The 26,006-nt window shown below is 38.4% G+C and overlaps 1 protein-coding gene across 1 annotated transcript in view; it reads right to left on the bottom strand.

Moving 5' to 3' along the window:
• Positions 1-26,006, bottom strand: part of ValRS (Valyl-tRNA synthetase) — a 394,022-nt gene that overhangs the window by 319,738 nt on the left and 48,278 nt on the right. Inside the window, exon 4 of the mRNA XM_090381628.1 lies at positions 14,942-15,060. Coding sequence (XP_090237754.1) covers positions 14,942-15,060 — 119 coding nt within the window. The remainder of the gene's footprint in view (positions 1-14,941; positions 15,061-26,006) is intronic.

Raw genomic sequence — 26,006 nt, 5'->3', positions numbered from 1 at the left:
CCGGAACCTAGGCTGTGGGCGTTGGATCCCAGTGATGCTAGTCTGGAAGTCCAGCAGCGTCACTGGGAGGTCCCCTCACCACGTACAGGTGCCCACGTCGAGGGGCAGTTGGATAGGATAGTTGTTTCATAATTTGAATTGGAATGACTCTTTCAAATGGTGATGCGGTGCCTCTTGTGATGCTGATGACTTATTGTGTTTACTGACTGCATACAAGTAGGAGTGGTCTGATTTTAATTCCTGAATGGATTTCAGTTACCTTACATAGAAGCTTGAAACCATACTAGTGCTTTAAATAACAACTGCTAGTATTTATTGTTCTAATGATATAGATATATTCATAACCCTTTTGAAGTGAACGATTCTATCTAGCAGTGTAACATTACGGTTTATGAAATGGTATTTTTTTTTTTTGAAGAAGGAGAACTTTCAGCACCAGTGATACTGTGAATTATATTTGAATTTTGTTAAATAAGCACATTAATGGATAAGATGAGTACTAATGAATATAATGTTTTTCAGCACCAGTGCGAATTATATTTGAATTTTGTTAAATGAGCACATTAATGGATAAGATGAGTACTAATGAATATAATATGTTAGGGGAAGGTAACATTATTTTGTTATAAGAACTCCACAGTTAAGATTCAAGAACTTCCTAAGATTGTGCCTTTTATAAGCCATGATGAGGTGAATACAGTGAATGGGTTATTTAACCAACCTCCAGAAGATAGTGATAGTTTTTTAAATTTTGATAACAAGGGTTTCCATAAGAAATTTAAGAAAGTTTTAAAGCAAAGTAATAAGCTAAAGATTAAAGATACTAAATTTGACAGTACTGAACAACATAACCCTCCTTCTGTTGAAGAAAGTAGTGCTGACGGCAGTGTTGCTTGGTCTATGGTTGTTTCTGGCAGAGCCTTGGAATGTGACTTAGATGGTGATAACTCTGCTTCCTCGAGAAGCAGAACCTCTGAGAATTATATTATGACAAGAAGTGGCAGATGTGTTTACCGTGAAGAAGAGGAGGGCGCTGTGGACACTCCTAATTCAGTTAAGAATAAATCTGTTTTGAGGAGTAATTGGACGAGAAATAAAAGTAAGAAAAATTTGACTAATCTATGAAATGATGTAGAGGTAATTAAGGATAATGATGAGGAACTGAGACACGTCAACAGGAATATTGAAATGGACTTGAATATTAAGAGTAACTATGTGAATCCTGTTAAGGATATTGAAAATTTTAATACTTCTGTTAACACTGGTGCTGTCAAACATCAGTATGCCTCACACACTTGCGAAAATCAGTCAGGATTTTTGTAGAAAATGAACTGAATTATGAACCAGATTTCATAGACTCGCAGTTGTTTGATGGGGACACACTAAATTACCAAAATAAGCAGAAACAAGTGCTTAACAAATTCCGTAATGAACCAATCAATGTTGTCATTACATGTATGAGAAGCAATTTAGAGGAATTTTTGTTTGCTATCGAACACAGAATCAATAATGATGCTATCTCTCATATATTGGCTAAATGGGGTATCTGAAAAGTTTGGCCTAGAAATTGGGAATAGATAATGAACGCTTGAAAGAGACAAATACTTGTTTAGAGGGATCACTAACTGAATGCACAGCAATAATTATGGGTTCGCAGTGTACTGACAAGCTTTACAGCGAGGTTGTTAAAAATGGTGTTAAGAAGAAAAATACTTCCTATTTTCCTTCTTAACACCATATGAAAGCTATGCAAAGCAGAGTAATGGGTTTAGAAATATTGTTAGTTCTAATAATATACTTCTGATATAGATGTAATGTATATGTCTAATAATATAGATGTAGAAAAGGTGGTCTCTAAAATCATGGCAAATTCGCTTAAAAGGGTATGAATTAGGAGAATACGAAGACTACTGACAAGGCTAGATCTTGTTTAGTGTCAAATGGCACCAGAGGTTTCCCCCATCTCTGTGTACTACTTTATGGGTGTGAAACAGAACACTGTCAATGCCAGAGGTTTAAAGGTGTATGGATTTTGTATACGTGTAGTGTTGTGTACCATTGTTCCTCTGGTTTAGCAGCTGTGCCCCTAATTGGGACCCAACGTTGTCCACACTCTGTCCTGTGGAGGCAGACCAGGTACACCAATATTATTGTTATTTACTCTGGCAGGTCCTGCCACCTAATTTCCTGAGATTTTAGTGGCTAGGACCTAAAAAAAAAAAAAAAAAAAAACCTGCCATAGACAGGGGTCAGCCAAAAGGAGTACTAGTTATGCAGATTGATGTAATTAAGCTTTTGGGTATAGGGTTCACGCAATTTAGAGATTATTTGGACACTAGTAGTTGTGGGGGGAGACTGAAGGTTGGGGGAAAGACAGAGATAAGGGGTCCACAGAGAAGGTGATCCACAAATCAGTGGAGCAGGCCCGTGCCCCACCAGAGGGAAAAAAGAAGCAGCAAGGAGACCAGGGGTCACCTCCCCCCTCCTGCTCAGGGACCACACAAGGGAGTGTGGTTAAGAAGGCCTAATGGCAGCTTCTGAGCTGTGCTGGTGGTTGTGTCACTCCTGGGACGAACCAAGGAAGGAGTTGTATGGCACTATTCCCATGGAGGTTTACGGTTGAAGTAAAGTTCATTGCCTGGCAAAAAGGTCTTGGGCCCTGACAAGGGTATTGTGATTGAGACCGAGTCTAACAAGGAGCTTGAGGATATTAAGGCAAATGATCTTATAAATAAATTGAGAGTGAATATCACTAAGCCTATGAAACTTGGTTTGAAAATAATATTATATGATGTAATGAAGGATATAACTAAAGAAGATCTGCTTAATGAGTTATGTGTAAGAAACCTAATACATGTCTGTCTATGCAGAGATGACATAAGGATGAAGTGAAAATATGTTTTTCTAATGAAAACAAAAACAAGAATGGAATTAACTAGATCTTGGAAATATCCTGTACAGTTAAAAAATTTCTTGATAAGCAAACAAGAATCTTTATTGGATTGATGTCCTATAGTAGTGGTTTTCAACCAGGGTGCCACGTAATTTGGGTTTAAGTAACTTAAATTTTTTTTTAAATTTATATATTCATTTCATTATAAAAAGGCGTACGGTATGTTTTTAATTTTGTAGTGTTGATCTATAATTGATGTTTATTTAGTACCTGTGTATATAATTTGTATTATAAATTGTAATTTTGTTTATAGCTATATTATCATAAACACATTTTTTTAATATTTTATATATATACAGTAATACCCCGACTTACGCTATCCCGACTTACGCGAACTCGGAGTTACGCGGTTCTTGATTTTTTTTGTTTGGCAACGCTGCCGCCCACTATCTTCAAGGTCGTTTTTCATATGTTATCGATATACGGTGCGACGGCGGAGAATGAGAGCGAAAGATGAACAAAATTCAACTTTGCTGCTTTTATGTTTTTTATATCAGTGAAGGGGAAACACATTTCACCATAATAACGTAAAAACCAACACAATTCCAGCTATCGGTATAATCGCAAATGCAATTAGATCGAGTTTACTACCAGTTTATAACAGATTTCACTAGCAGAAACGCAACTGGATTTTCACTGTTTTATGGTAGTAACCCCTAGAAATGTGAGGTGTTAATAGTGTATCTCTGCCTTTATGGTGTTGTTTATTCAGTTGCTACATGCGCGCAGCTTTGTTTATGCGTATCAAGCGTGCTCCTCGTTTTGTAATTGTGCTTTATTCCCTAAAATTGAGTAAAATACTTAATTAAAAGGTGTGAAAAGGAAGCGTCCTGGTGAAGACACTGCAGATTCAGAGAGAAAAAGAAAAGCAATTATCGATAAACAGAGGCGGACTGGGTCAAAAATTCTTACCCGGGAAAATTTATAGTGGCCTCATACTATGGTTTATGGCCAAAATCACACTGGCCCACCGGGGTTTCCCCGGTAAGGCTTATGGTCAGTCCACCTCTGTCGATAGAGAAAAAATATGAAATTGTGAAACGCTTTGAGAGAAATGAAAGACCATGTGATATTGCACGTGCTACAGGCCTAAATGAAGCAAAGGCGAAAAGCACATGACAATTGCAAACTTGACAGGTTGAAAATTGAAAAGGGCTCAATTGTAAAGGGCTTAAAAATTTTAGAAAACATAGACTCCAACGAAGAACGCGTTATAGCTACAAAGCAAGGAATAAAAAAATTATTAGCTTGCTATGAAGAAATTCTGCATGAAAAAAAGAACGCGTTGTGTCGTCAGACGAATTTGTTAGATTTTATGAAGCCATCAACATCGAAATAACTTTTTTACGTAAGTCATTTGTTTTTTTTAATACATATTTTGTATTAATATGTATAAAGAACTGCAATTTTATTAATATTTTTCTTCTAAACTAGTGTTTTTGTTAGTCCTTGGTCCCAATTAAGCAAAATTTATATGTATTTATATGCAAAGTTGTACCCCGACTTACGCGAATTCGACTTACGCGATTTTCGTCGGACCCACCTATCGCGTAACTTCGGGGTATTACTGTATATATGTTTTAAAGGAAGCAACAATTTAAGATATTATTAATATTAGAAATAAAAATAATAATAATGGATTATGGACCTGGGACACTGCTATATGCAGAAAGTACCCAACGACCATAATTTCTACATAAGTTAGTAGTCGAAGGGCAATGTGCTAAAGTTACATTACTAGTAACACAAGTTATGGAGAACAAAGGGCAAACGGAACTGTGATCGCTATCACGGTTAACAAAGAAGGGAGATAAGATAAAGGAGAAGTAATGAGGAATAATAAGAATAACTTAGTGCTGTTCGTCCTGTGATTTCAGTGCCTTTTTCGAGGGCCAGCCGCCGAAATCAAAGGAGGAAACGGCAATAAGTGGGTATAGCCTCTGTTTCTGACGTGAAATACATGCTCCACGTGAAAAGTAGGTAAGGACTGTTTAAGTCAGTTAAAATAATTTATTTAAATTTAATATTAATTTTGATGGTGCGGCGTGTATATTTCATGGCTGACCCGACAGAGGCTGGAAGTAAAGATTAAAAGAATAACTAGAATAAAAAGAAGAATAACAAGAATAAAAAGTAAGAAATGGGATAACTTACATGCAGTCTGTGTTGGCATTGAAGCTAGTTGGCCGCCCAGGCTAGCCGGGTGGGTAAAGCGCCTGCCTGGCGACCCAAAGGCCACGGGTTCGAATCCCACCTCGGGCTTGGATCAGAGTAGAAAATGCAAAAACCTTGGGAGGTGCAATATGGCCACAGAAGCCGATGCACCAACAACTAACAAAAAAAAAAAAAAAAAAAAGAAGCTAGTCGGGGGAAATTTTTCATTATATCTATGTATTATCAGCCTGATGCTGTCCTAAACTGCTCTCTTAGCTATTTAGAAGGGGCTTTATTCAGATTGACAGGAAGAAAAGTGATTATCTGCATGGATTCAAATGCTAAAAATCTTTTATGGTATTCTTGAATTACAGATGCGGAGGTAGGTTATTGGAAGAGCTGATATCCTAACCAAAACTTGAGATTATTAATAAGCCTGGTAATGAACCGTTCTTAACTGTAAATGGTGAGTCTAACATAGATGTAATGTTAGCCAATAGCACAGCCTTCATTTCAATTTCTAATTGGCACGTTAAACCAGATTGGATTAACAGCGATCACAGAGCGATTATTTTCAACTTAGGTTGTGACAGAGGTAGATTTATTGAGCCTCATTCCTTACAACTTTGAAGATTTGTGATCAAGCATCCTGACTGGGATAAGGTTAAAAAATTTTTAAGGACTGTTTTTGATGAAATGTCATTAAATGAGTTAGATACAATTAATGCATTTGATTTTACTCAGTTATTGCAGCAGAAGTTGTTTGATGCCTTGAAGGAGTCAATGAAATTAAAGCAAAATAAATACGCTCTGGTGAGTTGGTAGTCCTCTGATCTTACTGATCTCCAGAAAGAGGTCAACAAGGCATGTAAGAAGTTCTAACATCAGAAATTGTGGGATAATGAAGAATCTACTGATAGGTTGAAAACTGAATATCAGTTGGTCAATAGAAAATACACCCATTTAATAGCAAAGAGGAAACTGGATGCATGGAAACACAACTGGTAATGAGGATCCTTGGGGTATTGTTTATAAGTTGTGTTTCAACAAATTAAGGCCATCCGAGCATGTGATAAGTTCTATACGTTGTGGAGGCCCTGAAACTCTAAACTAGCTGGGCAGTATTAATGTTATACTTGATCACCTCCGTAGCCGAGTGGGCAGGAGCGGGAGTGCAGTAGGTCACGCTCTTTGAGCAGACCGGGGTTCAAGTCCCTGACTGCTGAATACGGTCGATCTGCCAACCCGCACTGGACCAGCGTGGCAGATTATGGTCCATTTCCCTCAGCATGAATTGTTGAGGAGGCTTCCATCCTGCAGTGGGTTGATAATGGCTGCACTTGACTTGACTTGATCACCTAGTTCAATGTTTCCCAAACTTTTTTAGTCAAGGGACAATTTTCATCTCACAACATATTCACGGAACACTTACAAAACACAAGTTTAGCAGGAGCCAAAGAACTGTTTGCTAATACAGGCAGTTCTCGCTTTACGAGTTCCCAGATTTATGAGTTTTTTCGTTTTTTTTTTTCAAGTATAAAGTATCAACAAAATCGAAAATATGAACATTAATTGCAAAAAATGTATGTGAAACATTCATAAATACTGCATTTCAAACTACGAGCATAGCTATACAATACAGTGTATCCTGCTTTACGATATTAATCTATTACCATCGTATCGCAAAAATATCGTAATGTGAACCCAATAACACATTGTTTTTTGGTAATTCATTCCACGACTTCAGAAGTTCAAATATTCACTATATAACTCCCTAAAAGGTCATTTTTATAGTGTAAATTGCATAAACACACTACACTTTCATCATCATCATATGTTCTGTTATAAGAATCAGTTTTGAAGGCCTTTGTGATATTTTTCTAAAGCACATTTCTGGAGGTCACAACCATAAAACAATAAAAACAATTTCCACTTTTCGGTTTATTGTGCTTTTCTGTTACTGCAAGCAATTATAAACGGGTAGTAAACTCCATGTTATTACATTATTAAGGTGAAATGTGTTTCCCCTTTACTGAAATCTTCAATCGTATAAAAAACATAAAAAATTTTCAGAATCTTCTCTTCATTCTTTTTTTTTAAAGTTTGTTAAACTTGTTACTCCACAGCAATCATATTAGTTGCAATTTGTGCATTCCGTTAAAAAAATTCTTATGCATGCTATTGAAATTTATAAAGAAAAGAGAAGATTATCTTGGAAACAAATGCCTTTTGAAGCAATTCTGAAGAAGACAACTCCTTGTGTAACAAACTAACGAGTGCCAAACCAATAATGAGTGATCAACGAGTGTGCATTTAGTCGATGATGATGATGATGAAGAATAAACATTCTTTAACATTTGTAAGTCATAAATAATTTCCCTTTTATTATAATTTGCTTGATTTTACAGGCTACGTTTTCATTTCTTTGGATAAATCATTCATTGTTTAAACAAACTAATTAGCTAACTAATTTCATAGTTGATAACGTAATCCCTATTTTTAACATTATGTCTATGGGAAATAAAATCCCGCTTTATGAGTGCACGCTATAAACGAGTTAACTTGTAAAGTCAAGAACTACCTGTATTTTATTACATATACACTGTAATGCACTGTGCATCAGATGCACTGCGCATCAGGAGCATCTTTATTTCCAACACACGTAAAGCCGAAATTCAAATAACTGTCATTATACTTTCGTTTTGGTCTTTTATTAGTTGGTTCCTGTTTTTTCACTTCAAATTTTTGGGGAACAAAAGGGTGCGATTGTTCATCACTTTGAAGTGTGACAATATTGTATTCATTTTCATTGACCACAGTTGCACTACTAAAAGTACTTTACTTCTCATTTTAAAGTTCCTTTTTTCAACTACAAATCCATGGTCATATATTTTAATAATAATATTTTGAAATACTGATAATTATCAAAAAAAATTTATACAAGTGAGTTTAGTTATGATATTGGTCCACTTCGCCCTCTCCCTCAACCCCTGTACTCCAGGCTAAATCGCATACGAATGGCATATTAGATCACTACATTGCTACTTTTCCTTAGATGTCATTATCTCTACACATACTTCTCTATGCAAAGCCCGCCAAAATAAAGTGTTCCGTGGCCTATTTGATTATTAGTCTATGCCAGTATATATTAATAACCGAAAAAAAAAAAAAAAAAGTTAAATATTATAGTGATACAAAAGTGGTGTGTGCTACAGATTTGCAAAATTTATTTATTTTATTTTATTATTATTATATTTTTTTAAATTATGAATTAAGATTTTTCACGGATTTTTCAACTGTGTTCTGCGGAACACTGCTGTTCCGCAGAACACAGTTTGGGAAACTGACCTGGTCAATGGACCTCGTTATCACATGAATGAGGCAGAATGTTCTGATCCTACTGATTGTTTAAATTGTGGCTGTCAGTGATATTCAGGAGGAACCTTTTTCAACGACAGATCTCAATTTAGCTTTTTTTTTTTTTTTTTTTTTTTCGGTAGTTGTTGGCGCATCGGCTTCTGTGGCCATAGTGCACCTCCCAAGGTTTTTGCAGTACTTTGATCCAAGCCCGAGGCGGGATTCGAACCTGCGACCTTTGGGTTGCTAGGCAGGTACTTTACCCGCCCAGCTAGCCCGGTCGGCTCAATTTAGCTGTTAGCAAAATTCATAACAACAGGTGTCCTGGTATGGACCTCATTGAAGGTGAAGTTAAGCATTTCTTCAAACCATTTCCTGAAACACCTAGTTTTCAACAAATGCCTGCACGAAAGAATTTTTCCCTCACCTTGGAAGGATGCTCTTCTTAAGATCATTCTGAAATCACCTGAGAAACCTAAAACTGAGCCCTCCTCTTATCGTCCAATTGCTCTTCTTCTGGGTATGGGCAAGATCTACGAATGCATGCTTTTGCAGCAAATATTGCAATATACACAAGAAAATTTGGGACTTCCAAACAAACAATATAGCTTTACTTCTGGTCATGCTATAGAGAATGCTTTAAAGTCTTTGGTAAAATTGGTTAGAGATTCAAATGCTAAATATGTTCTTAGCATTTTCCTTACGTTGATTTTGAAGGAGCTTTTGATAGTATCTCTTGGGATAGTGTGTTATTGATGCTTCGCCTTGCAAAATGCTCCCATCAGCTTTATCACATTATAGGGTATATTATTTTAAGGATAGATCTTTTATGGTTAAGTCTCCTAGGTGGAATTCGGTAGTTAGAGGTGCTATTAGATGATGTCTGCAGGGATCTGTTTTCAGGCCACTTATGTGGAAATCAGTTTTGGAGGACTGGTTATAGAAGGAATATAATCATGTTCACATGATTGCATATGCTGATGACTAGTTGAAGGCACTTCACGGCTATAAATCGAACAACGATCTAATGAAATAATAAAAGATTTGAGTGCTTGGTGTGACTTCCATAAATTAACAATATCTAAGTCAAAAACAAAAATATTGTTGCTAAAGGTTCCCCTTTAGCAACAATATTTTTGTTGCTAAAAAAGGTTCCCCTTTGTTGCTAAAGGAACAACGAATTAACACGTGAGGTTCCTGGTGAACCTCACATATTAATTGGTTGTTCTAGTTTAAAGTCAGTTAAGGATATTAAATATCTTGGGGTATTCACACACAAAGGTCTCAGATTTGACACCCATATAAACTTTCTATCTGAAAAGATTACAAAGTTTGATAACACGATAGCAAGGGTTACTACGAAGGATTGGGGTATTACAGGTAGGGCACTATCTCTTTATGACTGTTTTCCTTCCTGTTGTTCTTATGATATCTCAGCTTGGATAGACTGTTAATTTTAAAAAATATACAAAAAACTGTATTCCATTCAGAGGATGATGCTCCTGAAGATGGCTCTAATTTGTAGAACTGTCTCCACTGATGCACTACAAACTGTCACAAGGAAAATGCCAACTTACCACTTTCTGATTTACAGAGTAATGGCTTTCAACATTCAGTATGTAACTCCTTTTATTATTCGTGATCTTCAGTTGAATTTGGCTAATGATCCTAAGAATGAGGCCAAGTGAATCTTAGATATCTTAATGACTCTTTGGAATCATAGATGGGCTAATTCAAATAAAGGTGAAATAACTCATGGGGTCTTTCCCTCTGTTGTTGCTGTTCTGCTAGAAAAATGGTTTGTGCCTAATCTACAAACTGTTTTTATTAACTGGCCATGGTCATTTCTAGCTAAGGTGAATCAGCTGGGTGTTTTGGAAAGGTTGCATTGTCACTGTAAATCCCTGGAGACATGAAGTCATGTTTTATACTATTGTCATGAGTACTCGGATCTCAGAAGGGAATTTTTATGTGCTAATCCTAACGTTGCTTACCTAACTGAGGGCAACAAGTCTCAATTAATTAAGATCAGGCAAGGTTTTCAGGCTTTTCAAAAATTTCCAGGAAATTATTCCGGAGTAGATCTGTACTATTTGAACTTGAGAAAAAAAATATTTGAGGGCTAATTGACTGATTACATGAATTCTGCATGACAGTTTAAGATGCTGAAATAAACTGTGTAATTGTGTGTAATTTAATTTATTTCAGTCTTTTCTGGATCATCGTTATATATATATTGTTTCTTAAAGCTTAGCTGAAATTGAAGAAATCCTGGGGGTCTCCTGTTGTGGGTTATTTACACAGTGGATGCTTGGAGCTTGAATTACATTATAGCTTGTTCTTGAATTTGGTAACTGGTCTTGATGGGCTGGTATTAATCTGCACAATTTAACTATAGTCTGGAGATTTTCTTTTTTCCTCCCTCCACATCACATCTTTTATTTATAGAGTAGGTTGTTGTTGTTATTTGGTTTTTAGGAGCATTAGCAACTAAGGCCATATTGCTCCAGTGCGGTGGTCATTCCCTGACCTTTCCGCATGCTCCGTATTTGGTGGTGACGGGCTCGAACCCCCGGTCTAATCAAGAAGCGTGTGCTACGCACTGCTGCTCCTTCCCACCTGGCTACGGAGGCGCCCCTATAGAGTAGGCAAGATAAGAGTTACTGTCCTGAAGTATTGGCGGGATGTTTGTCACAACATGTGCAATATAGAATCATTTTTAGATTCTTGTGACTTCCTCAACTTATGATTGACTGTGCCTCCTTTTCAATGGAACAATGAAGAGGATTGCAGTATACGTTGCGATTAGTTATGATACTTTTATTGAAACAATATTAGCTCATTGTATCAACCAATTTGACTGACAAGTTGTAAATTTTCTGGACTTTTAAGACCATAGATTATTGAAGTTTTGTATTTGTCTTCATCTCATGTTGACTTCATAAGATCAGTAACTCCCTGTGTCACGTTTCTTCTTTCATGTTATATGGGTCATTGTACCATAAGCTTTGTCTAATGGTTCCTTGTGCCACAGATTGTCATGTGATATGTTGATTGAGAATGACTACTTGAATTCTCTCAGCTTGTAATTTATGACCGTTTGTATATAAAATGTGTGTAGCATGTATGTACTATGTATAGCAGAGTTGCCGGTTTCTGGCTAGAGGCCACTTTTTAATAAAAAATGAAAAAAAAAAAAAAAATGAAAATGTCCCTCCAGTTTGATTGAGTCAGCCTTTTCGGATTTCTGGATTCTTGCTACTTTGAAATTAATACATAAATCTGGGAAAGGTTATTCAGAACTTAAGGCATACAGGACAATTTCATTGCTAGCAAAATCTTGGCAAAATATATGAGCGACTTTTAGTAACAAGAATTAAGGAGAAGTTTTCAGAGTACAAGCACAATGAAACTAATCAATATGGATTTAGAAAAGGTAAATCAGCAGAGGATGCCATTGGGGATCTGATTGCTTACTGTACTTCTGTTCCTGATAAATATGTTTTGATGGTGTTCATTGACTTCGAGAGAGCTTTTGATTCTTTGTGGTAAATATTTTCATTAAAATGAATTGCACACAACAGTTACAAGGACCCTTTCAGCTAACTTACTAACAGGAAAGTATCTGTGAGGGCAATGTTGTTGTTGTTATTTGGTTTTTTAGGAGCATTAGCAACTAAGGCCATATTGCTCCGGGGATATGCGGTGGTCATTCCCTGACCTTTCCGCATCCTCTGTATTTGGTGGTCATTCCCTGACCTTTCCGCATCCTCTGTATTTGGTGGTCATGGGATCAAACCCCAGTCTAATCAAGACGAGTGTGCTACGCACTACTGCTCCTGCCCACCTGGCTACGGAGGCGCCCTGTGAGGGCAAACCATCTTAAATATGAAACAGAAATATATTGAGGGTGTCCACAGGGATCAGTATTAGGTCCCCTGTGTTGAAACATAGTATTGGATCAATGGCTCTCTTGGAGTCATGAACATTGTCATACAGTCATATGTTTTATGATTTGGCTATATGTATTCCTGGTTCTTCAAGGTTGATCTTGGAAACTAGAGTTAAACAAATTTTGGATAATTTGAGTATATGGGCTGCAACAAATAAAACAAATAAATTGAAAATTTCTATTTTAAGACTAAAATTATGGTTTTTGGAGGCTCTTTTAATATAGGGCACCCAACTAAGGTCCACATTTTAAACAAACAGACAGACAAAATATGTTAAAACTTATAAATACCTAGGTCTTTTGTTAGATGTTAAGTAAAGCTTTACTTCACATTTAGATAATATTGCTAATAAAGTACGAGCATTTAATTCTCCTCTCATTCGAGTTTCAAGATCTGAATGGGGATTAAATAAAAAGGTTCTAAAATTATATGTGACAACCTGCACCATAAGAAACAATTGTTTCTTATGGTGCAGGAATATGGTACAGCAGGATGATAAATGTTAGATTTAGAAATAAGTTGTGTTCAATACAAAGATCAATGTTATTAGCTATGAATCGAATATGCAGAATGGTCTCTACGAATGCACTGCAGGTGATTGCAGGTGTTTATGCCTCTGGATTTGTATATATTATATAGAGGTTGTATTTATAATTTAAAGAATGGTAGGTAGATTACTTTTATGGGGATAAGTACCAGTCTGAGTAATAATATCAAAAAGAAGAAGAAAAGAATTTTAAATGAGTTATACAGCATGTGGCAAGCTAGATCGGTGAATAGTGTAACTGGAGAAGTGACTAAGAAATTTATTCCAGAGGTTAGTTATATGCTAAAGAATAACAGATTGATGTGGTTTTTTCCAACCGTGACTAAATTATATATTAACCAAACACAGTTCCTTAAGATCAAATCTATTTCAATTAGGGTTAGAAGAAAATAATCGCTGCCTCTGTGGAATGGAGAAAGACTGGACTTGTTTTGATGGAACGTCATTTACATGATGACATTCCATCATATAAATTTGGTAAACAAAGATGATCAATTTACTGAATTTGTCGTGGACAGTGTAAAATTTAATGCATTTCAAAAATACTGCTCTAAAGCATTTCATAAGAGGAAGCAGATTGTATGGACACAGAAATTAGTATCAGACACTGTGCTCAATTTTTTTTTTTTTTTTTTTTTGCTGGTATCCTAGATTGGGCAACCTGGATACTGGATTGCTGGCATCCACTGATATGGCACTCCCACCAGTGGATGAAGGATTTAGTGCATACAGCACAGATTACTGGACCAGGCCTGGCTCCACATGCCAAGGAACACACGGCGCCTCTGTGGCCAGGAACAGCAGTGCACAGAACACGCTTCTTGATTAGACCGGGGTTCGAGCCCGTGACAACCAAATATAGAGGATGCGGGAAGGTCAGGGAATGACCACCGCATATCCCTGTAGCAATATGGCCTTAGTTGATAATGCTCATAAAAACCAAATAAATAACAATAACAAGCCAAGGGGCAGCACCAGGCAGCAGCTGCCCAGGTGTTGGCTGCTCCCTCGTGGCAGAGGTCTGTCATAAACAACACAGATTTACACTAACACCTACACTAATTATATGTCAGGCATGTTTTACAGAGTTTCCGTATGTCAGCACAAAGTCAATAGGTGGAGATAGATTTTTATCTAGGAGCAACCATAGACAGGGAATACATACACATATCCCTGTGGCGCCTCCGTAGCCAGGTGGGAAGGAGCAGTAGTGCATAGCACACACTTCTTGATCTAGACCGGGGTTCAAGGCCATCACCACCAAATACGGAGGATGCGAAAAGGTCAGGGAATGACCACTGCGTATCCCAGAGCAATATGGCCTTAGTTGCTAATGCTCCTAAAAACCAAATAACAAACAAACAACAACAAACATATCCCTGCAGTCAGCTCACATAGGATGTCTTTGTGATTTTTTTCTTGCTATCCTTTCATCTGTTGAGGTGTTCTGGGGATCATTAATGGTGGTCTACCTGGCTTGAGATGAATGGTCACAATACCTTCTGTCTTCCATAGAGCATGCAGTTTCTAATGATTGATTTTGGGCTTTCCACTCTTTGTGCTATCTAGCAGATAGACATCTCTACTATGTGACAACCAGTTATTAAACCTGTTGTTAAGCGATTTTTATCCTTTTCTCATTCCATTCTGTTTGATCTGACTATGAATTTTATGAGCTTTTAGCCAGTACTGCTATTTACCTGTCATGTAATCTCTGGAATTTACTACTTCCCAAGGGCGAGATATTCTAGTGTGTGCAAGTGCACGCACAACACACGAGTGTGAAAAAAAAATAAAAACTAAGTTTTCTTTTTTCTCCCCTCGTTTTTGGCTATTTTGCACAAAGCATTTCTGTTAACTCAGAAGTAACTCAGCATGCTTTCAAAGCAATTTTTTGACACAATTTATTCAAAATTCAAGAAATCTCAAATTAATAAGGGTCAAAATAATCTGAAAGTGGCTCAATAATAAACTCACCATCTTGTCATGGCATCTTCAATAGCATTCGTAAGAGCATGCCCAAGGTGAAGACTACCTGTTACATTGGGAGGTGGAATAACCATTATAAATTTTCCTTCTGACTTATTATGATTTCTCTGAAAAAGTATTTTATATATAATTTAGTTTCCAAATGTTATATATACAAGAATAACATCAAAACTACAACATTTAAAAGGAAAAGATTAATTGATATGACTGATTATATAAAGGCAGTACAAAATATCTAACATAAAAAAAAGAAACTCGCTGTTAAATTCAAACTGTTGAGGTACAACAAAGGGAAATGAAAAAAGCACAAGAATAAAAAAAAACTGAATTAGCATTTGGATTTTAAATCAAATTAATTTCCCATTTTCAAGCTAGTCAAGCAATGGGATATGATCTCTTTCTCTTATAAGAGATCATGCTACCTTATTAATATTGTACTACCATAGTCTCTCTCTTGAGTTTAATAAATAAAAATGAATAAATCGTAGGAGACATGAAATACATATACCATAAGCTCGATACTTATATATATATATATATTGTTATTACTGCATTGGGATATAATTTTAGCGTAATATTTTTAATTGTATTGAAATTGAATAGAAATCATGCTTCAGGACGAGAGCAGCAAAGCAAAAGGCTCAAGGTAGTGGGAGTGCTGTGGCTAGGGAAAGAACTGAGTGGGGGGGGGGTGGCCTCTGTAATTCAAAGAAAATGTACTGCTTGTTTGATGTTTGTGGACTATCAGGAACAGGACATGATATTGACAAGGGAGGTGTGTGTGTGTTATTTGGTTTTTAGGAGCATTAGCAACTAGGGCCATATTGCTCCAGGATATGTGGTGGTCATTCCCTGACCTTTCTGCATCCTCCGTATTTGGTGGTGGTGGTGGTGGTGGTGGTGGTGTGTGTGTGTGTGTGTGTGTGTGCGCGCGCGCACGCGCACTTGATGTAAGAAGTATGAGGAAGTTAGGCACCAACTCAGCATTGTTATGGGCCTTAATGAGAGCTTGAAGAACAGGGTGGATACCCTTAAAGGATTTAAATTTGGAGGGCCCATAAAGCTCTCAGCTTCCCACACGAATGCCAGAGCTTGCACTTGATCATCAGGCAACAGAGCAGCAGTCTCCAAGGCAGAATGCACTGGTACCACAGGAATTAGTTGTTGTCGGTGACTCTGTCAGGGAAACAGGAAATATATTGTGCAAAAAGGATAGGTGGAACAGGAAGGGGGTATGTCTACCAGGGCAAAAGTTGATGACTTTGTGCAGCAGATATCATCTTTTAAGGGCACAAAAGGTGATATTGTTGTACACTGGCCGTAACGACATTAAGAGTAGGAGACCTGCAGGGCATAAATTGAGGGCATAAATTCAAATTGAGGAAGGACGGATGTCGGATAGTCAACTGGACAGGTATTTCGAACAAACGGAGGGGTGACATGGGAGTGGTGTGTGTGTTTTTTTTTTTTTTTTTTTTTTTTGGCTGATGCTGAATAAGCTTGCTTTCTTGCATCATATGCCTCTACTAATGCTAATGCTAAGTACAAGTCAATGATGAAAAAAAAAAAAAAAAAGTCGTGAGTTAGGGTGAAATCTGAAAGTGTCTGCAATTCTACCCAGACCCGATAGGAGGGAGTATATGATGAGAGCCTTGTCAATAAATTCAGCCCTGGAGAGATTGTGCATGGTTCGTGGAGTAGAATTTTTTTCAGCATAGTCCATGCTTGTTAACAGGAGAGACTTGACTGCTTCTACAGGGATGGGATACACTTAAATAGAAAAATTGCAAAAATATTTGCTGATGCTATCGAGGCAGTTTTAGGTTGTTCAGAAAACTGCTAACTTGGTGGGGATAAACAGACTGATAGATTAACAGTAGCCTCCAGCAAAGGTGAGCGATTCTTGCACTGCTTCAATTGGAATGAGAACAGCCTGGAAGGCAAGTTGCTGGAGATCTCAAGAGCTGCTGGGAGTAATCATGAAACAAGTAAATACATGGGCTTTGTTAGGGTAACTAAGAGTAAGAACAAGTGCATGTATACTTGTATGTACACCAATGCTAGGAGTATAGTAAATAAATTTGATGGATTTGAAGTGCTCAAGACATCAAAGGCAGATATTGTTGGGATATCGGAGACACGGTATCACACAGATATGTGGAATTGGAATTTGAGGAGTACAATGTGTACAGAAAGGAAGGATAGACAGGTAAGGAAGGGAGGAGAGGTTATGCTATTATGTAAGAAACACAAAATCAGGCAGTGCATCCAGTTGACATTGGTGGACAGTGCAATGTTGAATCAGATTGGTGTGACATAAGCACATGGAAAACAAAAATAAGGGTAAGAGTGTGTTATAGGCCTAATGACTCTGATGAGTAGTTGACACTGGCAGACAGTGCAATGTTGAGTCAGTTTGGTGTGAAAAAAGCATTAAAAGTCAAAATGATGATAGGAGTGTGTTATAGGCCTAATGACTGTGATGAGAACAACCAACTATACAGAGAAAGAGAGGGACCAGTAAATCAGAATGTCTTATGATGGGGGATTTTAACTTCCCAGATATTGACTGGAATTTGTGGGTTGGTCACTTGCACATTAGCAAGACTTTTGCAAATTTATTGGATGACTGTTTTCTACAGTAGCATGTAAATTGTGTTAGTTGTCTGATGGCACCAGGAGTTTCCCCCATCTCCGCATTGTATTCTTTGTACGTGTGACACAGAACTCTATGGAGGCCAGAGATTCAAAAAGTGTGTGGGGAGTGGTTTGTATGCAGTGTAATGTTCTGTTGCTTCTTTGACCATTTAGCCACTGGGTCCCTATTGGGACCCACCATTGTCCACACTTTGCCACGAGGAAGCAGGTCAGGCACCCAGCAGATTATTTAAGTACTCTGGCAGGCCTGGCCACTAACTGCCGAGGATTTCAGTGGCAAGGCCTATATAAAAAAAAAAAAGGGGGGTGAACACTAGAATTTGGAAAGGCCGAAAGAGATTTACGAGAAAGTGGTAGAATTTAGATGTTGATTAGAATTTGGCAGCATTGTTAGAGGTACTCGGTCGCTTTAGTTAGTGGGGGGAGACTGAAGACTGGGGGGAAACAGGTAGAAGGATGCGGACAATAGAGTAGGCATCCCCGAAGGGGTCATTGGGGACGAGTCCCACCAGGCAAAGTATGGGGAAGGCAGGGAGGGAGAGACAGATACCAGTCTCCTCCCCTCCCTGCCTGGGATTGGGGTTTTAAAGGGAACTGGGTTTGAGTACCCAGTTCAGATCAGCAAATGCAGTGTTGAGTCGATTCCAGTAGGATGGTCAAACTGACCATCCTGCTCCAGGGGTAGGATATGTTAGATGGCAGTGGGGGTGGGAGAGACAAACATTTACTTCATTCATAATCTGCAATCTCACTCTGCTTGCATTCTATTTTTATACTTTTTCTTATATTTTATAATATATATATATATATATATAGTTTTTTTTCTGTTAGGTTATATATATATATATATATCTATCTATCTATACATTAAAAAAGTTTTCCTCCTAGTGATATTTATTCGAGCCAATGGGAGAAGAGGGAGAGGCAATTACATCATTACAAATGCAATTAATTATTAACAACTTCCTCTATAACATTCACCAACCTCGTGAAGTGATTCACTGTCTAACGTCTGATTTCCATTTTGTATATTATTTTTTGTATATTAATGAATATTCTATATTTGTAAATACTGTAGTTTAGTATTTTGTAAATATTTGTAAATTAAGGCAGCCGTAGCCTAGTGGTCAGGCGCGCGGGTGCATAAGTATACGTGCCTTGAGTGACCGGGGTTCAAGCCCATGACTGCTGAATACAGTGCTGTTTCTTGTAATCTGTCTATCTTGTGAACTCTTCTGACCATTTAGTCATCTGGGAGTATAAACAGAAAATTTATTATTATTTATTTCAGTTAAATATTTTAGTCCTGCTGTTTCCGATGCAACAATATTCCTCATGTATTCTGGAACCCGAAGCAAAAGGCCTTTTCCTAAGTGACCTATGTAAATGCAGGTAAATAATTACATAGTGAATGTAATTATGTAATTAGTGATATTGGCTGAAGTCCAGTATAGTATACACTGGCAGGTACTTCAATGAAAGCGAGGAATACAGCGACAATTGACAGATGAAAGCACCTACCTCCCTTTTCTGATTGTTTTGTGTCATTGAGGAGGAGGGGCTTAGCTTAAGTAGGGTGTTTATCCCTCCATCCCGCTGTTTTAAAATGGGAAAACAAGTTCCCGATTAAAAACAGCGGCAAATGTGGGGAAAAACACCCTAAGCATATCAACCTAGGAGTATAGTGGGCAAGAAAAGCACTGACATTTGCCAATTACTGCTTTGTTCCTGTCCGTTTGTCGAAATATGGGAGTCACAACTTGTCAATCACTTCTTTTCCACTGTTTTGCTTGCCACCATGAAGGAGGGTGTACACCGTTCTGGATTTTATTGCGATATTTATTTGACCCTGAGAATGCTGCACACTACAAATGCACAGGTAAATAATTACATAGGTCATTTCCTGATTAGATATCGATCAGTGCATTTCGAGGTGTGTCTTTTATGTAGAAAAGATTTGACTTATTCCGTATGCCTCTACATTTTATGTAGAAAAGCATGTGCAGGGGCGGGCGAGCAAAGTGAGAAAGGGGCAAAGCCCCCCAATATATTACAGTTATTTATTATTTTTTTTTTTCATTGTCATTCATTTTTTTCGCACACACCAGGGAGGATGCAATAGTGTGTAATGCGAATTTAAATACTAATACATAACAGTTAAGCTAAATAAGCAAAAATATAAAAGATTAAAACTAGGGTTAGTGTGTACTTAACTGTAACATTTATGGTTTGTATTCTTTTTCTCACACACTTACTCTCTCATTCGTTCTTCTGGCTTTCATTTCATTTGCTTGACTCTTGCTTTCTGCACTACACTCTCTGGGCACACCAACTTACTGTTATTCTTCAGTTGTGGTCAGGCCTAGCTGCAAGTTTTTTGCAGGCTAGGGGAGAATGAAGTGATAATGTTTGTGTTGTTAGTATATAAAGTAAGTTAAGTTTTTATTAACCTTGTATTCTTTCAGCCAATTACATTTGCTTTTCCACTCATTCCCATTCACCATAACACTCGTTCACTCTCTCTTTCCCTTGTGCTGGGTCACACTTTCTCTCACCAAAACTGACATTTATTCCTTTTACCATAATTCCCAATTCACTCAGTGCCCAGCCTATTCATTCATTCATTCTACATTGCATCTGCTTGCTACTAGCTAACTGATATTTTTCAGCTAATCTGCTTCCCTGGCTGCCTGTACATCTCCCTCCCTCCCCTACATGGTTACTTATTTGGTGTGCGGCCCCCCAAGTTCCTAAAGGGTAGTGCTAGGAGGTAACCCAGGTCAATCTGGTTTTGTCATATCAGGGTGCAGAATACTGCTATCCTGACAGTTTTTAAGTCATTGTCTGGGCGTGGTGGGAAACGTGCAATTTTTACTATTGATTATTGTTTAATTGCAGGGGGGCTTAATTGCCGTTCTTTGGATAATTCTGCGCATTTCAAATGCTTTCCGTGTAAAGGTTGTAAAGGCTTTATAGTTTTCCTCTTCTATGATGAACAAATGTTCTTCTCCCCTGGAAAAGAGGCCAATCTGTGCTATCAGCTCTGTTCTGGGGATGTCATAAATTTTACATTCATATAGAATGTGTGCCCAGTCTTCACTCTCACCACAGGTGCAGTTTGGGTCATCAGTCAACCCTAAACTAGTTTCGGCTTTAAGGAGCCATGCCCTGTCAATATAAATGTTGTAAAAAGCGTCAATGGTTAGCCCAAAGCTAGCTTTGGGCTAACCATTGACACCTGTTTCTGTAGCAGAAACCTTTTGGTAACCAGAACTCTGGTTTCCTGCACCCACTTTGTTTGCCATAACTCGTGGAGTTTTGTGGTTATTCTTTTTCTTTCAACGTTTGAAGGTGTTGGCTGCATCAAGGGCTATCCCCAAAAATTCTGTGGTTATGCCCTTTTTAAGTCTATAATATAAGCCTCTTTTGGCTACTTCCAGATAACGTGGAAGAGCTCCGGCCAGCAACTGTAGTGCAGATGTGCTTACTGTGTGACATGCTCTGATAATACTGAGAAGTATCGCTTTTAATTTATTACAATTTCTTACTATGGCCGAGCGGGTGAACCACGCAGCAGCTCTATAGGTGATAACAAGTATCTAATATATCAAAGTATCAAATATATAATTGCCTGACCAATTTGATTGGATATTATGATGCAGTCACAAAAGAACTGGATGCAGGGAATAGCTTTGATATTATATACTTGGATCTTAGAAAGGCTTTTGATACTGTTGCACATGGAAGACTGCTACACAAATTGGAGCAGTGTGACACTGGAGGCAAATTGCTGCTATGGATAAAGGGGTGGTTGAGGGGGAGAAGACAGAGAGTGGTAATCAATGGACACTGCTCATCGTGGACTAATGTTATTAGTGGAGTCCCTCAGGGCTCAGTGTTGGGTCCATTATTGTTTTCTGTATTTATAAATGATATTGATGATGGTATATCAAGCTTAATGTCCAAGTTTGCAGACGATACAAAGGTTGGCAGGGTTGTCAAGGACACTACTGACACTATGCTGCTGCAACAGGATCTGGAAAGGTTGAGCAGTTGGGCTGAGAGGTGGCAAATGAAGTTTAACATTGACAAATGTAAAGTACTACACATGGGAAACAGCAACCCCAGAGCAACGTATCAACTCTGTGGTACTACACTGACAGTGGTAGAGAATGAAAGGGACTTGGGGGTGGTTGTGCAGGCAGATATGAAGTTCTCTGAGCAGTGCAGACGGGCTGCAAGAGTAGCTCATGGAGTATTGTCAATGATATACAGGAATTTTTCCAGCAGGGATAAGGAGTTGATTATTCCCTTGTATAAGGCAATGGTCAGGCCACACCTAGAGTACTGTATACAGGTCTGGAGGCCTCATTTCAAGAAGGATGTAGAGCTGCTGGAACGAGTACAGAGAAGGGCAACAAGATTAGTGAATGGAACAAAGGGGCGCTCTTACGAAGAAAGGCTTAAGTTTTGCAAATTACAGTGTCTGGAGACTAGGCACCAGCGAGGTGATCTGATAGAGGTGTATAAAGCCTTGAATGGTTTAAGCATGCTCAATGCTGATGGGATTCTTCCTCTAGCTCAGAATAATCACCTGAGAGGGCATAAATTCAAATTGAGGAAAGACAGATGTAGGATAGATGTGCGGAAATTTGCCTTTAGCCAGCGGGTGGTTGGTTGGTGGAACAGACTTCCATCCCTTGTAGTGGAGGTTGATAGCCTAAATAAGTTTAAGGCTCAGCTGGACAGGTATTTTGAACGAACAGAGGGGTGAAGTGGAAGTGGGTTTTTTTCTTTTTTTTTTTGGCTGATGCTGCATAAGCTTGCTTTCTTGCATCAAATGCCTCTACTAATACTAATGCTAAAAGTAGGTACACGGCTCGACTGATCCTGGCAATAATTTCTGATCCTGCATAATTTCTCACTTTCTTCACCAAGTAGGTCAAATGGGGATAAAAAGTTAATTTTGAATCAAAGACCACTCCAAGATATTTCAGTTCTGTTACCATTTTATAGTAATTTTGCTAATTTTGATTTGTGAACTTCTTATGTACAAATTGCCTTTTAGAAGTATTTGTTTGGTTTTTTCAGGCGATATTTTAAGCATGTGCATTTGTGCTCACTCCTGCAACTGCAAGAGGGCGGCATTTGATCTTTGCTCAACCACTCGTGTGTTACCTTTTACAAGGAAAATCATGTCATCTGCAAAGGCCAGGCTTTCCACGGGGCCCAGATCCAAGGCCACAAATTCGTCCAGAACAATGTTCCAAAAGAAAGGGCCAAGGATTGAATCCTGCGGGCAGCCTTTATTCACAGGGCGTGTCAATTCCTGGAACCTTGTGCGTACTGAGACACTTCTGTCTGTATGGTGGCTGTTTATTACCTTATAGAGGTTTTGTGGGGCATTTGCCTGGCGAAGTCCTAAAGACACTAGGCCACCAGAGTGAGTCAAATGCCCAGCAAAGTCGAAGGAGATTGCCAGCATATATTTCTCCTCTGTGTTTTTAAATGTTGTCAGTAGGTGGTGCATGGCATCCTCCGTAGAATTGCCCTGCTTAAAACCATACTGATTGTTGGAATGCAAACCTGCTTCTGTGTAATATTGAGCTAATCTGCTATATATCAGTCTTTCATATATTTTCCCTAGTACAGGGAGTAGGGCTATTGATCTATATGATTTGGGATCGGTAGGGGATTTCTCGGGGTTTTTGAGAATTAATCTTAACACAGCTTTTTTCCATGTTTTTGGGAATATACCTTCTGTCATACAGTTATTATATAGCGTTATTAACTTGTCTGGTGCTATTTCCCCTAAATGTTTGATAATCTCAACCTCTAAGAGGTTAGGCACATTATAGCCGTAGCCTCTTATGTGCCATTAAACCTCCATAAAAAGAACTCTAAGAAGTTAAAACCTGGGCATTTATTGCTTTTGGTTTTAGATAGTGCTATTTCTAAGTCTTGTATAGTAAACAGAGGTTCAATATTGGCACTGTCATATTCAGTGTTTTCTTTTATAATGTCCAGCTGGGTGGGGTCCAACTGATCCCCAGTTTCAGTCTGAATAATACTGTCTATGATGTTATTTACAGAATCGGCCCAACACAGGGCCGATTCTGTAAATAACATCCCATCTAGTTTGATAGTGGTTTCCAAGACATCCCCTCTTGGCAGCTTGTTAGTCACAATTCTGTAGACAACTCCAAGGGTTACTGTTTCCAGTAGTTCCCACCAACTGCTTCCAGCATTCCTTTTTCTTGTCTCTTATGAGGGCTGTATACTGATTCCTGAGAGTTCTATAAGAATATCTCAGTGCATCCACCTCATTTTGTGGCCAAGATGTTCTCGCTCTTTGAAAACGTCTCCTCACCTGGTGTACTCTTCTCCTGAGTATAGTCAGTTCAGGGCACCACCAGGGGACTGCCTACTTCCTCGGCTTTTTCCGTGGGATAGACAGGCTTGCTGTTTTTATTAAAATGTTTGTCATAATCAGTGCTTGCTCATCTGGGCTACATTTGCCAGATCTAGACCACTCATTTTCCTGTTTTTTCTGCTCAGCTGATGCATGTTCTGCAAAAATCTGCCAGTTTGCCTTTTTAAGGTTATACCTTTGATAACCAACAAGGAGTTGGGTTGTTTGTAACTGCCTGTTTAGTTTGAAGGTGATGGCTCTAGGATCTGACATAGTCAAGGCTGGCTGGACATACCAGTCTGTAATTTTATAGGCTATTGAACTGTGGCAAGAGTGACATAACTGTCACTCTCCCATATGGTACTGCTAAAAGTTGGTAAGTTATTAGGTTGATTTATCACTTGAAAGGGTGAGGTGGCTATAAATCTGATAATATCTGCCCATCGTTTGTGCCTACTCTGTCTTCTGTACAGCTATGCCATAAGGCTGACTGGCAATTGACATCAGCACACACAATGATATTTGCAGTTGATGACAAATTTATGACTGCTTGTCTCACTGCTAGGCTTTTCATACCAACTAAGAAATACTGTTAAAGGTTCAGGCCTAAATGGTTGTCAGATGAATTACCGTATTTCCCCATGTATAAGGTGCACCTTAATTTTGGGGCCTGAAATTTGAAAAAAAATGTATTACATAGAGTTATTGAACTCAAGTTTTATTCATCATAAAATTCATACAACTTATCACTGTCTTCATATATTGCCTCGTCCTCAATTCCATCTATGGCATTTGAAATGCCACACTTCTTAAATGACTTGACAACGATCTCAATCTTGATATTATCCCAGGATCTTTTCACCCAAACTTCTCCTATTTCCAGTTTCTTCACTCTTCCTGCTGGTGTCAATTGTCCCCAGAAGACTTCATCCATTGGTTATATTTTTTTCTCTCATGGCAGCTTTGAAGGGTTTGTTAATGTTGACATCAACTGGTTGGAGCTGGGATGTCAAGCCTCCAGGTATGATAGAAAGTTTTGTTTTTTGCTCTGCAGCAATCTTCTTTGTATTTTTTGTTATGTGTGCCCTGAACTGATCAAGCGCCAATAGAGCAGGTTTGTGTAAGAGCCCACCTGGTCTCCTACTCCAAACTTTCTCAAACCAGATCTTCATCCCATCCTGATCCATCCAATCCTTGTCATAAACGTGGACAATCACTCCTCGAGGAATGTCTTCTTTTGCATTTGAAAATCAGCATAGGAGGCAGCTTGGTTCCATCAGCACAAGAAGCTAGAACAACTGTATAATGGCTCTTTTCATGTCCACTTGTCTTCACAGTTACAGTTTTCACCCGCTTCTTATCAACAGTTCTGTTACTTGGGACATCAAACTGAAGGGGGACTTTGTCCATATTTGCAATCTGTCCCAACTCAAACTGATGTGTCTTCCGACATTGAATGACAAAACGATGAAATTCAAGGACCTTCTGCTCATAGCTTTCAGCCATCTTTTGGGCAAGTCTGGTGCGTGTACGCATGCTTAATCCATTCCGTTTCATGAACCTGAAGCCCCAATTGTGTCCTCCTTTGAAATCAGTAACTTCTTTTTTCATCAGCAATTCTTCTTGCCTCAGGCTGAACCATCTTTGTGGATACAGAAATTCCAATTGCCCTTTGCTCCTCAATCCATATCTTCAATTCCCTCTCTAAATCAGGCCATTTTGCTGGCTTGCCTCTAATGGCCTTCTTCTGCAGTGGCGTTTTCAGTAGGGTTTCTACTTCCCGTAGCCAGTCTCGGATTGTTTTCTCAGTTGGAGGAGGACCAAACTTACGTTCAGCAGCACGATTTCCATTCACTTTTGCAAACTGGATCACTTTTAACTTGAATTCAGCACTGTACGAAAATCTTTTCTGAGCCATTTCTGGGCAGAATGTGGCAAAACGTAACCTAATATACCGGGAACAAGTGCGAAACAATGAGCGCA

This window comes from Mastigoproctus giganteus, chromosome 9 (genome assembly GCF_048544385.1).
Source record: "Mastigoproctus giganteus isolate SK-2022 chromosome 9, ASM4854438v1, whole genome shotgun sequence".
NCBI lineage: Eukaryota > Metazoa > Arthropoda > Arachnida > Uropygi > Thelyphonidae > Mastigoproctus > Mastigoproctus giganteus.
The sequence above is the reverse complement of the archived record's forward strand: the minus strand, read 5'-3'. Positions and strand labels throughout refer to the sequence as shown.